Below are 15,288 nucleotides of genomic sequence, written 5' to 3'. Positions count from 1 at the left end.
TGTGATTTATATGAGCTAAGTAGTAATAATTCTTTGCTTATGTAAGCACCTCGGTGTACAACTCTGTCAGTAAGACCCTGTTACTACTGTTGATGACATCCCGGTAACCGTCGATGGACGAGAACTTTGCCTATTGGTCTGCCTCGTTACTGCGAGCAGGAAAATGGTTCCCTTCGTCCCTCACCCTTGGTACCAACATTGTTGCCAACATTACTGACAGGCTATCCTTTGACATAGCGCTGCTGCTCCGGCTCCCCGACCGACCTGCTCGGTGAGCTCCTCTGGCGCGCCGCCTCCCCACGGTCGCCTGGGCGGCGATGCAACTCCTCTGCTCCACCTAAGAGATGAGGAAAAGGGGATCAGGCTAAGGTTTTTTTTTAGAGAAAATGATAACGAAGCGGTCGGTTGATTTCAGACCTTGTCAGTTTTTTTTTGTGGGTAGACCTTGTCAGTTAGCGCGTGCGCTCAGCGCGAGGAAATTGTGCAGCTGCACGATTAAGTATTTGGATACTTTATTAGTAGGTAGGTAAAGAAACCCCTAAAAAAGGTAAAAGAAGGGCCTATCCCTCAGCTTAAAATTGCAGACAAAATGGCCTTCGGCCCGAGAAAATGACTGGTCCGGCCCAAGAAAATGACTGGTCCGCTCTGTCTCCCGACGCTCGATTTCCCCCCCTCGAGGGTTTCCTCCGCCGCCAGGTTGCAGCCCCTGCGTCGCCCGTACCTCTCCTACTCCCTCCGACGACCGGCGCCATCCCCGCCACCCCGCAGGAGCCGGCGAGCGCGGCCCCACGCTCCCATCTCGCCGGCACAAGCATTCATCCGTCCCGCCTCCTCCCCCTCCCGACGGCCCCGACGCGCCCATCCCGCCGGCCACCCCCTTCCTCCGCCGTCCCCAACGAGCCGATCCCGCCGGTCGCAGCTCTTCTTGCACCGCTTCCTGGTGAGCCTCTCGTCCTTCGGTTTTTGTTCTGTTCTGGTTCCTCTCCTGTACATGGAACGATGGAAGTTGGATAAGATGGATGTATGCAGATGCTTAGTACATGATTTGCGTGATGGATGGATCAATGGGGCTAGGTTTTTCGTAGATGGATGGATGAATGGACATGTAAATTATTATTTTTGGTTACTGTGAATGCTCAATGCAACTGTAAAGGGAATATGGCTTGTTTAAAAAAAAATAATATTGTGATTACTCAATGCAACTGCCAATGGTTCTTTCTTGCTTCTGCTGTGTGCTAATTTGAATGCTATTTTTAATGTGAATGCAATCGCCAATGGTACCGTCAACACTCAGTTTTGGAATCAAAAGCTGAAAAGAACTGTGCCTGGTTCTTCTTCCAGAAACCTAGTTTTGCATCCAGCTTTTACTGCTCCACTCGCTAGCAGTTTCTTTAGTGTACCATCAAAGAAATTGTCATCTGATTCATGTCCTCATCCTCGGTTCCACCATCTTTGCTACTGATATGGAAACATTGTAACGAATTCTTCAAATTTGTGTGTCATCTGAAACAAAGCTAACTTGTTCCAATCTTTTGTGACATTTTCCGTTCTCCTTCTTTAGATGGCGTCATGCGAAACCTTGAGGGCAAGACCTCAGAGATATTTCCCATAGATTTGTCTGACATATGACCATATGGAGCATATGGTGAAGTTTCATGGCCGGGTTAGTCTCCCCCTCCTTTGATTTAATCTTCATTTGTGGACATTGATTTGAATAATTGAATTTGGACTGAAGCCTGTCTTTCTATTTCTTTTTGCAGACTGCTGGTCTCAAGAGGTCTGAAGAAGTGGAGGACTATTTTGATATTCAGTTTCTAACTGCTGAAGACGCCAACCGTGCCTTTAACCATCTCAAGGGCAAGGTACCAAACATGGAGTTCAGTTGGGTGCCGAGGAACATTATCAAAGACAAGCCACCAACTGGTATCAAGAACATTATCAAGAACATCTCGATTGCTCATAAAAAAATCTTCTTCTCATCCTGTTTTTCCATGTAGGAGTGGTGGATACTTCATTCGTCCCACCAAAATGTGATCTCGATTGCTTTAGTGAGCTGGTAAAATATTCTAAAGATCTTTCCTACCTGAGTACAACTTGCTACTTGAAGACATTTATTATCCGCTAGGTTTTCCTGCCATGTTGTATTAAGCATATGTATTATATCCATGTTTACTTAAGTTAATTGTTGTAGCTAATAAAAAGATGTTTACTTTTGTGCAGCCTTCCCTGCCCATTCCTGCCAATCAGCCATTCCCCACATTCTGGAAGTTGCCGCCTCCACAGCATAAACGGAAGAGAGGTCGACAGTCTCCAGAGCCTCCACGTTCCGCAGAGCGGTATCCCCCAAGTAGTGTTCAGATGGATGAAGTCGACCCACGCCCTCCATTCACAGCGCGCTACTGGGCGCAACTTCGTCCGATATACAGTAAGTTGTCGCAAGTAATTTTAATTATCCGTTTGGTCTATATCCTCGGTACCTAACAGAATAGACGAGAAATGAGAATGTTTGAGTAAACATTTGGTACACAAGAAAATTGAGGGGCACCCTGTAGTGAACTACAGAGCATTTACCTTGCCAAAAAGACAGTTGCATCTAGTCAGTAGGTTAGTTACTTAGTCGTGCATACTTTGAGCAAAACATCGAGTTAGTATTTTGAGCATACTTTCTCATTTCCAAAATTTTTATTATAACCTTCAAGGTTAACCTTCAAACCTCATTCCGGAAGTGAGTTGAGCATTGCTTATAACTTTCCCAATTCCGTGAGTGTATCCGAATTCCATAGACATGTTGAACATAGCTTATAACCTTCAAGCCTGAGTCCAAAAGTGAGTTGGGAAGGTTATAAGCTATGTTCAACATGTGTTTGCCTTAGTCGTGCATACTTTGAGCACCTGATGGAATTGCAAGCCTTGTCACCATGTAAAATCATGATATTTGATCAATGCTGAATCCTACAAGCTAAGTTAACCGGATACTTCTGGAAACTGCCGTATCAGGCATATCGGAAACTCGGATACGTTTTGATACTTCTCAAAACGTATCGGACATGTATCTCCCTATTTTCTGTTTTTCAAATAAATAAATAAAATTCGGATACTTTGGGGATACCTGTGGGATACCTCATGGGCATGTGAAAAGCCTATCTATCCATACCCACGACAGCCACCTCCCTTTTCTCGCCTCATTCTTCCCCACCTCCAGTGCCCAAATGTGACCGATCCTACTCTTCGGCAGCTTCAAATAGAAGTTGCAGCAGCTGAAGGGAACTAGGATCATACTAATGGTGCATTTTCCATGCTTCTATCACCTTATTAGTATTCTTAAGCTGTCATTTTCATATAATCATTATTTCCTATATTTTTTTCAAACCGGGTTCAGGCACAACACATCATGTCAAAACCGGGATTTGACCGAGGAATACCACTAAGAGGGAGTAACTATACCTGGTCTTAAAGAGTTGAGGGACGAAGGTTACACCAACAAAAAGTTTAGGCACAAAAGCCACACTTCGCGATTAGTTGAGGGACGAAAAATGCACTTTTCTCTAATTCTTTTTCTGGTGCTCTTTATATTACCTTGACAGTTCACTTGATTTATCAAAAATGAATAGATTGGAAGGTTCTCAACAAAAATAGACCCAGAATGAACACATTAAAAAGCTAACAAAAAATGTATTGGCTAGTTCACTTGATTTATCGGGCCGAAATATATACACGTAGCTAGGTTGTCTTAATCGTGCAATGTTAATTAGGTGCAATACCACGTAACTTATAATAGCCGGACATCCCGCATCATGGGACCACATGAAGAGCACAGATGAATGGTAAATAATTCGAATCTAATGTCAAGTCACGAGAGTAGGCTTTCCATCAACCACTTTCTCTTGAAGCTGAGCTGAATCTGACACCAGTTGGCCGGAGAGCCTGGCTGTGTCTATCAGATAAACAAGCAACTGCCAAAATGCGTTGTTAGTTGTCCAAATCTTCATTGGTTAAATGTCTTCCGATCTTCCGATTACTTCTTAAAAAACTCGATGGTTTAACTAACCTGAAAAAAATTGGACAAGGGCGATGATGGCATGGATCTGATTACGCTGACTAATTAACTTAACCATTTTGCAATTTTTCTTAACTTAACCAAAGTGCGCGTGTTATTCTAAAAGCAAGTACTATAACAAATGAATTGAACCCGTCTGCTTATTTAAACTTTGAATCGCAAATTTAAAACAATCTTAATTTTCTAAGGCTATGAAAAGGCAGGGTCTGGGCAGGGGAGACCCTGATCTGCCTCTGCCGGCCGCCACCGCAGAAACCCAGGGCTGGTGAGGAGCCACTCCTGCAGCGCGTGCCAAGGGCCAGGCGCCGCTGCTCGCTCGACGATCCTGACGGCGACGCCCGCAGGAGTCAGAATCGGGGTCAGTAGAACACGAGAGGAGCATTTCCTGCTTTCTCCTGCACATTTTAGGTTTTTAGTATCTGAGGGTGATGCAGCTATCACAATGAAGTGACAGATGTGGCACAGAAATCTTGCTCGCTGTCCTGATTAGGTGTTATCCTTTCCCTTTTTAATCACACTGACCCAACTCTTTTGGCCTAATTAGGAGACCGACTGGCTGCAGGCTTGTCCGTTTGTGGCCATATATGAATATTAATGCAAGTGTCACGTAATCTAATTGCCAAGTGTTGTACGGATGAGCCCCTAAAAAAAGTGTTGTATGGATGAGTACGTGAGAAGATACAAGCAATCAATGGTTTTTTTTGTCTTATATAATCATGGGGATAAAAACGTCGTCCATCGATCTGCATGGGCTTACGTGAACCTCACACCAACATGATAGATCGTCATAATTATATCATATGCTCCGGAAAAGGGAACATCCTTTATCATCATGCCTATGATGCGTGTGATGGGTCAATTTGTGATGTCTCTGCAGTTATACATAATAACTAGCAGGCAGAGACGTAGCAACACGCCGCGCCTGTCAGGAAGCCTGAGATTGTCTTTGTTATTTTCTTTGATGGAAGAAAATTTAAAGAGTTTGCTCAGAATACAGTTGACTGTGTGGAAGTTTTTGATCAAAACAGTTCATTTCAATGCAAACTTCAGTACAACATTTTTCGGACAGAATTGATGTAAACCCAAATAAATCTCTATCCAAAGCCCTAACTTTTGCTTTGCAACATCAATCGCTGGAATAAACTTTCCAGCCACCTACACAGACACAAAGGAAGCTGCTAGCCTAAGCAGTACACACAGTGCTAAATTCTGAAGCTTATACTCCACATCCACAGTAACCTTCTTCGATTCTATTTAGTACCACGAATGCACCTAAGGTAAAACATAGGATAAGGTGAACTTGTAACCTGCAGGTACTCCGAACATGGATCACTGTTCTTAAAAAAAATTAATGCGAGAGCCTCAGAACACACACATAGGACTACATGTAAAGAAGATTGCCAATTAGAGTGAACAAATCTACTGGCCTGGTGCATGCTATTGGCTAACACCTACTTGGGATCGACGAATAGCAGTCTAGACTTATACGTCATGCAATTTCTGAATAAGTAGGAGGATAATCTCAAATGATTCAATTGAAGCTTTGATCACAAAAAGAACAAAAGATAACTTATGTTCATAGTTCTGCGATCATTAGGGCTACCATATGCTGAACTCAGACATATCAAACATATGTAATATCTGTAAGCTTGAAATTTATGTCGCTTATATGTTGTGGACGCTTTGGCATTTACAGAATAAAGGTGAGGGCAACACCCATTCTTAGATCATGGCATTGGCATAGCTGCAAGATATCAACAAATCAGAAGGGATATCAATAGAAAATATGGACTTAACACAACCCTTTTTCCAAAAAATAGAAATATGAAGACTTGACAGAAATTACCTACTCTGACCAATGGTAATGTGACGGCCACTGTAGTTTGTGAATATAGAATGTTGCAAGAACATATAATGCTAGAAAAAGATTATAACATCGGAACTGCATCACTGTGTACAGGAAGAAACTGGCAACCATCTATCTAGCAAGCAGACTACCAAGTGGGGTATTTGCAAGACACATAGAAAAAAAATACTGTCAGCCAGCAAATGAATGCGAGCAGAACTCCAGAAATACATATCCAGACCCTACGTTATATAGCTAGTGCCTTTCAGGGAGGCAGCTTCGGTGACTTAACTGCATTTGCCTTTGAGTGTGACATGTGGGCCAGTCACCTGTGGGGTCCACGTGTCATGCACTCAAAGGCATGTGCAGTGAGACACTGAAGCTCAATCCCTTTTTTAGTCAGTGCCGCAAATGTTGATAAGAAATAGTTTTAGTGTACGGACAACTGTAAAGGGATTGGCGTTCACAGGCTAGCTAGCTAGTGACAATGAACTAGCTGAAAGGCCTTGAGAAGCTGTGGTCAGCAGGGCCATTTAGTGCCGATCCATTAGCTTTCTATGTTTTAGGGGATAAGGGAGGACAGTACGGGCGACACCATATATACAGTAATTATTACTAACCAGTTCTGCTTTGCAACAATCTCCATGCTGTGATGCGCCGACCGATGGATGAATGATTTAGAAGCTGTAACTATAGCACTAGTCAGCGCGCACCGGCGTCTTGGCCCTTTTTTTTCCTCGAATACACACGAGCGTGCGCATCATATATTAAAGCGGAGAGCGGGGAGAAGAGCCCCTCTATATGATTTATGTTGCATTGACATTCACACCTTCACATGGCCCCTGTTTTTCAGTTTTTTAGTGCCTTTTGATCTGGACCAGTTGATCCCAACCTTGTTACTCTCTACTCTTCTTAACATCAATGAAGCCAGTGTACACTAGATCTTTAAAAAAAAAAAACTGTAGCACTATTCAGCATCTGTAGTTAGTCCATTAGCATCCTATCCTGTAGGGGCGAGACGACAGTAATAATTAACCTGGTTTGAAATAGTCTACTGTCTGGATATCTCCACCATCTGTTTTTTTTTTGAGAAATATCTCCAGCATCTGTAATGTGTAATCCTGACCCTTTTGCAGGTACCAACATATGAGTGAGTGGCTAGGAGGGTGCCGATGGACATGATTTAGTAGCTGTACTAATCATGATTTCTCTTGATATGGGGGCACCCGTTCCAAGCATTCATTTTTTTTTGGTAGGACAGGGATTTGGATGGAACCTCTGGTTAGCTAGAAGACAGAAGAAAAGTTTTTGCTGAGCAAACTATGTGCATTGGATCCACGTGATGCTCATTCTTCCACAAGAACCCCAAGTGAACTTTTTGTAGGCCAAAGCTGGATGACAAAGGTCGAAGGAACATATGTCATTTTTTTTGAGAATCACACAAACCTGATCAAACAGGCTGGGTACAATCTTTACTCAGAGTCTCTCTAAGCTCATTTGGCACATCCGCCAACTTAAAAAGTCTGCCCAGTCTAGATGCACGAGCAGCCAGGTCATTGGCCAGCTTGTTTTGGTTCCTCTTCACGTAGGCACTCTTGTGAGAACTGAAAATGTTCAATGTTGAGTTGATGTTAGCTATGATTGGAAAGAGGCTTGATTGATTGGCAGCACCTGGGTTGATCGCCTTGACCAAGGTCATGTAATCGAGCTCCACCTGAATTGGTCCATTATAATATTTCGTCGACGCTTGCAACCCATGCGGCAAAGCTCTTTTTTTTTTTTAAGAATCACCCATGCAGCAAAGCTAGTCTTCAGCCTCTTCCTCAGCCGCACATTGGCTCAATCTGCATCCCATCGAGAAGAACGGCACACCATGACAGTTTCTGACAACAGCACCACACGCACTCGCCCGGCACTACTTCCTGAGCAGCCCCTGCTTCTTCCTCATATTTCAGCCAGAAGCCGACTGATCCCGAAGGAACAATGCACGCCGTAGCATGACCAGATGCCATTTTAAAGCCTGCTGCCTACATATGTGATAATAAATAGCTGAAACAGAAAACGTCTGGGTCTGGCCCCTCTCGCGTAACGCGAGAGACCTCCTATTTGACGCGCGCAGGCGTCAAACAGCTGTGCCTTCGCTGAAGGAAGATGGTAATGGGCCGGCCCATACGCATAAGCTCATCACAACTAGTATTTTTCCCTTTTCTTTCTGCGTTTTATTGGAACTTTCTGGATATTCTTTATGGTGATAAAATAAAGTATAAATTCATACTTTAAAAATATACTGTATTTTCAACACTAAAGAAATATGAATATATATGCTGAATTTTTTAATACACATTGAACATTTTGGAAAATACGTTAAACAAATATTGGAAACACATTGAACATTTTTGTTGATATACATTGAACAAATTTCGGACGCACATTGAACATATTTCAAAAATATGTTGAACAGAACAAATTTTGCAACACACATTAAACATTTTTGTAGATATACATTGAACAAATGTCGGATACACAATGAACATTTTGCAAAGCTATGTTGAACAAATTCTTAAATATATGCTGAATTTTTTTAATGCATGGTGAACTTTGTATATAAATACAAAATGAACTTTCTATAATACACAAAAAAATGGAAGAAAAAGGAAAATAAAAGAATTAGAAACTGAAACAGAAAAAACAAAAAGCAAAAAAAGAAGAAGAAGAAGCAGCCTTGCGATGTGGGCCGGCCCAAGCTGGGGCGACGGGAAGATGAGCTTCAGCGAAGCTGGGTCGTTTTGACGCGTACACGCGTCAAATAGGGATTGCGGTCGCGCCCCGCCGCCCGTGTGCGTCCAATCGTCGCGGTTTCGCTGAAGCGACGCGCACACGGGCCGGCCCAATTATCACGTGGTGAGGGAAAATTCAAATAAAAAAAAGTGCATGAGTGGGATCGAACCCCAACCACATGCTTGCTTTTTACGTGGCTAGCCAGCCGAGCTAGCAAGCTCAAATGTATATGAAAGCAACGCCAAGCCTAAAATAGAAAGTACAACTGCAAATCCTTTTAAAAAAACATCCAACATTACTTTAATATACGTAGAACAAATATAAAAATACAATGAATATTTTTGTAAAAAAATACTGAACAAATTTAAAATACACAAATGAACATTTTATAGTATACGTTGAAAAATTTCTTAATATTCGATGAATAAAATTTAAATACACAATCACCATTTTATAATATGCATTGCACAATTTAATAATATACGATGAACATTTTTCAATACACCATGAACAAATTTGACCAAGACCCATCCAACACCAGCAGACCATCACTGTCCCTCGTGACGCTCCCTCGTTCCCCTCCGCGGCGTCTATTTCTCGCATTAAGCGAGTCGAGAGGAAACTCTTGTGTCGAGAGCTACAGTGTCAGGCTGGCCCAATTCGCGGTGCACAGTTAAAGAAAAAGGGAAGGGAAAAGGGGTGGACGAGGGATCTATCCCTCGAGATCTGAGAAGAAACGAGCGATGCTAGCCACCACGCCACACAACTATTCGTGTTTATTAAAGGGGCCGCGACGTACTTCAGCAGAGATAAGCGTTTTTTTTCTGTTTTCTTTTGTTTCTTTTCTTTAATTTTCTCCATTTTTTCTTTGTTTATTCATTTATTCATTTTCTTTTTCCTTTGGTTTTCACAGTTTTTTTGTTTTTCCTTTTTGTTTTTTGACAATTCTTCATATTTGTTTGGTTTTTCTTTTTCTTCTCCATTTTTTGTATGGTTTTCTTTTTTCATCACCATTTTTTTGTTTTTATTTTGTTTTTTATTATGTTTGTTTTTGTTTTCACTCTACATTTTCGTATATGTCAAAAGCAATTTTTTTATAATAAGTGATCAACAATTTTTATATACACGTTCGACATTGTCCGAACTCCTATTCAACATTTTTCAGATACTTGTTCAACAGTTTAATACTTATTCAATATTGTTTCAAATGCTTGTTCAAATTTTTTCAAATGCTTGTTCGACATTTATTAATACTTATTCAACATTTTTCAATTACTTGTTCAATATTTTTAATACTTATTCTACATTTTCAAATACTTGTTCAACATTTTTCAAATACCCGTTCAACATTTTTTCAAATACTCGTTCAACATTTTTCTATAATTATTCTACATTTTCAAATACTTGTTGAACATTTTTCAAATACTTGTTCAATACTTTTTAAATACTCGTTGAACAGTTTTTTAATACCTGTTCACCATTTTTTAAATACTTGTTCAACATTTTTTCAAATGTTTTTTGAAGAGCATTTTTTGTAATATATATTTGTAGAATATTTTATATAAAGAAAAGTACAAAATTAAAGCAAAACACGAGAACAGAAAACAGGAAAAAATAGGCCTTTTTCTCCCGCGCGGCTGGGCCAGCCCATCTGGGCTCCCACGCCGTGAGGCGTCACCACATGCTCGGTTAAAGCGAGAAATAGGGGTGCCCCTAGAAAGTCGCCCAAAGCTGGGCAACCTGCCAAGAAACTGGCCTAACTTGGCATTTTTTGAAGTTCGACCAGTTTTGCCATTTTTTATCTAAACGTGGGCTATTTCTTGGCGGATCACTGGTGTGCCTGTCTGTTTTGCTAGAAACTAGGATGTCTGCGGGCGCGGGCTTTGGTTGAGCCTTGCGTCATTTTGTTTCAGCGGGAAGTATGCTAGGTATGTATGTCACGTGACCCCTCTCTATAGAACTTATTGTGAGATCTAAGCTTTCCCCTCTTGCTAGGGTTTCAACTCCTCCCGACGGCACCTGGCGATGACGTGGAGACTCCAATCCCCTGCTTTCTCCGATCGCCGCTGGTTGCTAGGGTCGCCAGACTCTTGGCCGGTGCGATCTAGGGGAAGAGCTAGGGTTATCCCGTCCGCGGAAACCTGAAGAAAATATGCCCTAGAGGCAATAATAAAGTTGTTATTTTATATTTCCTTATTCATGATAAATGTTTATTATTCATGCTAGAATTGTATTAATCGAAAACTTAAATACATGTGTGAATACATAGACAAACACTGTGTCCCTAGTGAGCCTCTACTTGACAAGCTCGTTGATCAAAAATATGTTGAACATAACAAATTTTGGAACACACATTAAACATTTTTGTAGATATACATTGAACATTTTGCAAAGATATGTTGAACAAATTCTTAAATATATGCTGAATTTTTTTAATGCATGGTGAACTTTGTATATAAATACAAAATGAACTTTCTATAATACACAAAAATGGAAGAAAAAGGAAAAAAGGAAAAGAAAAGAATTAGAAACTGAAACAGAAAAAACAAAAAGCAAAAAAACAAAAAGAAGCAGCCTTGCGACGTGGGCCGGCCCAAGCTGGGGCGACGGGAAGATGAGCTTCAGCGAAGCTGGGTCATTTTGACGCCATTTCCTATTTAGCGCTGCAGGCGCCCGTTAATGTGTATTCTGCTAACGGGCCTGTAGCCGCTTTAGCTGGGCTTGGCCCATTTCGCTCGCTTCGCTATCGTTCGCTTATACAAATCGCAAAACTTCCGCGAGAGCTGGGAAACGAACCATTTAGCTGGACTTCCTGGTTAACAGCGCACTGTGCTAACCACCCCGCAACAGTAACTTCATGCCCACAATTCCATCACTTGTTTGCCTTATCATCTTTTTCTTTCACTTTTTCTAGTTTTTGTTTTTCATTTTTCTGGTTATTTTTTTCCTTCTTCCCCGTTCGATGATCTTTCTCAAATCCATCCACATTTTTCTAAAACTGATGAACTTTTTTCTAATTCAGAGAACTTTTGTCACATTTGACTTTTGTTTTTTCAAATTCGATGAAATTTTTCCAAATCCGATGAACTAATTTGATCAACTTTTTTCAAGATTGATGATTTCTTCATTCAAATTTGTGAACTTTTTTTTAAAATCGATGAACCTTTTACAAAACTGATGAACTTTTTTTGAAAACAATGAACTTTTAAACTTTTTCATAAAGTTTTTCCAAAATTGGTGAACTTTTCTTCAAAAATGATGAGCTATTTCTCAAAATCGATGAACTTTTTTTAAGTTTGTGAACTTTTATCTCAAAATCGATGAACTTTTTTTAAGTTTGTGAACTTTTATCTCAAAATCGATGAATTTTTTTCAATTCACAATTTTATAGAAGTAAATGAAAAAACTAAATGATAAATAATAGCGCGCCCATACTAGCGATGCGAGTTCGATCCCTGAAGAAGGCACCCTTTTTAGGTTCTTTTTGGCGATTTCTGATAGCTGCGCCTTTCTCATCGCGGGCCGGCCCAATAAGGCGCTGCAGCGGGCGCCAGGAACCTGTTCGGGCGCATAAGGCGCCGAACAGGAGCTCCCCGTTTTGACGCCTAGGCGCGTCAAATAGGGATTGCGGTCGCGACCCGCCGCCCGTCGTCGCGGTTTCGCTGAAGCGACACGCACACGGGCCGGCCCAATTATCACGTGGTGAAGGAAAATTAAAATAAAAAAAAGAGCATGAGTGGGATCGAACCCCCAACCACATGCTCGGCTTTTTACGCGGCTAGCCAGCCGAACTAGCGAGCTCAAATGTATATGAAAGCAACGCCAACCCTAAAATGGAAAGTACAACTGCAAATCCTTTAAAAAAACATCCAACATCACTATAATATACGTAGAACAAATATAAAAATACAATGAATATTTTTGTAAAAAAATACTGAACAAATTTAAAATACACAAATGAACATTTTATAGTATACATTGAAAATTTTCTTAATATACGATGAATAAAATTTAAATACACAATCAACATTTTATAATATGCTTGCACAATTTAATAATATACAATGAACATTTTTTCAATACAACATGAACAAATTTGGCCAAGACTCATCCAGCACCAGCAGACCGTCACTGAAAAAGGGAAGGGAAAAGGGGTCGAGGGATCTATCCCTCGAGCTCTGGGAAGAAACGAGCGATGCTAGCCACCACGCCACACAACTATTCATGTTTATTAAAGGGCCGCGACGTACTTGAATAGAGACAAGCGTTTTTTTCTGTTTCTTTTTTTAATTTTCTCCATTTTTTCTTTGTTTATTCATTTTATTCATTTCCTTTTTCCTTTGGTTTTCACAGTTTTTTTGTTTTCCCTTTTTGTTTTTTGACAAGGTTTTCTTCATATTTGTTTGGTTTTCCTTTTTCTTCTCCATTTTTTGTATGGTTTTCTTTTTTCATCTCCATTTTCTGTTTTTATTTTGTTTTTATTATGTTTGTTTTTGTTTTCACTCTACATTTTCGTATATGTCAAAAACAATTTTTTATAATAAGTTATCAACAATTTTTATATACACGTTCGACATTGTCCGAACGCCTATTCAACATTTTTCAGATACTTGTTCAACAGTTTAATATTTATTCAATATATTTTCAAATGCTTGTTCAAATTTTTTTCAAATACTCATTCAACATTTATTAATACTTATTCAACATTTTTCAATTACTTGTTCAATATTTTTAATACTTATTCTACATTTTCAAATACTTGTTCAACATTTTTCAAATACCCATTCAACATTTTTTCAAATACTCGTTCAACATTTTTTATAATTATTCTAAAATTTCAAATACTTGTTGAACATTTTTCAAATACTTGTTCAATATTTTTCAAATACTCGTTGAACAGTTTATTAATACTTGTTCACCATTTTTTAAATACTTGTTCAACATTTTTTCAAATGTGTTTTGAAGAGCGTTTTTTGTAATATATATTTGTAGAATATTTAATATAAAGAAAAGCACAAAATTAAAGCAAAAAATGAGAACGGAAAACAGGAGAAAAATAGGCCTTTTTCTCCCGCGCGGCTGGGCCGGCCCATCTGGGCTCCCACGTCGTGAGGCGTCACCACATGCTCGCTTAAAGCGAGAAATAGGGGTGCCCCTAGAAAGTCGCCCGAAGCTGGGCAACCTGCCAAGAAACTGGCCTAACTTGGCATTTTTTGAAATTCGACCAGTTTTGCCATTTTTTATCTAAACGTGGGCTATTTCTTGGCGGATCAGAGGTGTGCCTGTCTGTTTTGCCAGAAACTAGGATGTCTGCGGGCGTGGGCTTTGGTTGAGCCTTGCGTCGTTTGGTTTCAGCGGGAAGTATGCTAGGTACGTATGTCACGTGACCCCTCTCCATAGAACTTATTGTGAGATCTAAGCTTTCCCCTCTTGCTAGGGTTTCAACTCCTCCCGACGGCGCCTGGCAACGACGTGGAGACTCCGATCCCCTGCTTTCTCCGATCGCCGCTGGTTGCTAGGGTCGCCAGACTCTTGGCCGGTGCGATCTAGGGGAAGAGATAGGGTTATCCCGTCCGCGGAAACCTGAAGAAAATATGCCCTAAAGGCAATAATAAAGTTGTTATTTTATATTTTCTTATTCATGATCAATTTTTATTATTCATGCTAGAATTATATTGATCGGAAACCTAAATACATGTGTGAACACATAGACAAACACTGTGTCCCTAGTGATCCTCTACTTGACTAGCTCGTTGATCAAAGATGGTTAAGGTTTCCTAACCATGGACATGAGTTGTCATTTTATAAGGGGATCACATCATTAGGAGAATGATGTGATGGACAAGACCCATCCGTTAGCTTAGCATATTGATCGTTCAGTTTTATTGCTATTGCTTTCTTAATGTCAAATACATATTTCTTCGACTATGAGATTATGCAACTCCCGAATACCTAAGGAATATCTTGTGTGCTATGAAACGTCACAACATAACTGGATGATCATAAAGATGCTCTACAGGTATCTCCGAAGGTGTTTGTTGGCTTGGCATAGATCGAGATTAGGATTTGTCACTCCGAGTATCGGAGAGGTATCTCTGGGCCCTCTCGGTAATGCACATCATAAGAAGCCTTGCAAGCAAAGTGACTAATGAGTTAGTTACAGGATGATGTATTACGGAACTAGTAAAGAAACTTCACGGTAATGAGATTGACCTAGGTATGTGGATACCGACGATCGGATCTCGGGCAAGTAACATACCGATGGACAAAGGGAATAACATATGTTGTCATAACGGTTCGACCGATAGAGATCTTTGTAGAATATGTGGGAGCCAATATGAGCATCCAGGTTTTTCTATTGGTTATTAACCGATGAAGTGTCTCGGTCATGTCTACATAGTTCTCGAACCCGTAGGGTCTGCACGCTTAACGTTCAATGACGATTTAGTATTGTATGAGTTATATGATTTGGTGATTAAATGTTGTTCGGAATCCCGGATGAGATCACGGACATGACGAGGATTCTTGAAATGGTCGAGAGGTAAAGGTTGATATATAGGATGATAGTATTCGGATACCAGAAGTGTTCCGTATAGTATCGGGTATT

The 15,288-nt window shown here is 40.5% G+C and overlaps 1 protein-coding gene across 4 annotated transcripts; it reads left to right on the top strand.

Annotated features, from left to right (window-relative positions):
- The first annotated feature begins 665 nt into the window (after positions 1-665).
- LOC119331926 lies at positions 666-14,051 on the top strand. Of its 4 annotated transcripts, none has more exons than XM_037605100.1 (6): positions 666-940; positions 1,562-1,663; positions 1,761-1,923; positions 1,998-2,056; positions 2,221-2,425; positions 13,980-14,051. In XM_037605100.1, the coding sequence occupies exons 2-6, from the start codon at positions 1,634-1,636 to the stop codon at positions 14,012-14,014; spliced, it is 492 nt and encodes a 163-aa protein (XP_037460997.1). In that variant the 5' UTR covers positions 666-940; positions 1,562-1,633; the 3' UTR covers positions 14,015-14,051. The 4 variants fall into 4 exon arrangements, with proteins under 4 accessions (XP_037460997.1, XP_037460999.1, XP_037460998.1 ...); XM_037605102.1 differs by having other exon boundaries at positions 13,958-14,051; XM_037605101.1 differs by lacking the exon at positions 13,980-14,051 and adding an exon at positions 10,538-10,610.
- The last annotated feature ends 1,237 nt before the right edge of the window (positions 14,052-15,288 follow it).

This window comes from Triticum dicoccoides, chromosome 7A (genome assembly GCF_002162155.2).
Source record: "Triticum dicoccoides isolate Atlit2015 ecotype Zavitan chromosome 7A, WEW_v2.0, whole genome shotgun sequence".
Classification (NCBI taxonomy): domain Eukaryota; kingdom Viridiplantae; phylum Streptophyta; class Magnoliopsida; order Poales; family Poaceae; genus Triticum; species Triticum dicoccoides.
Note: the sequence above shows the minus strand (reverse complement) of the source record. Positions and strands in the feature narration are given on the sequence as shown.

Excerpts from the sequence above, each read along its gene's own strand:
- LOC119331926 (XM_037605100.1), top strand. The coding sequence starts at position 1,634 with ATGGAGCATATGGTGAAGTTTCATGGCCGG. Across the intron at positions 1,664-1,760 it reads TGGTGAAGTTTCATGGCCGG|ACTGCTGGTCTCAAGAGGTC; the intron begins GTTAGTCTCCCC and ends TTCTTTTTGCAG. Across the intron at positions 1,924-1,997 it reads CAAAGACAAGCCACCAACTG|GAGTGGTGGATACTTCATTC; the intron begins GTATCAAGAACA and ends TTTTCCATGTAG.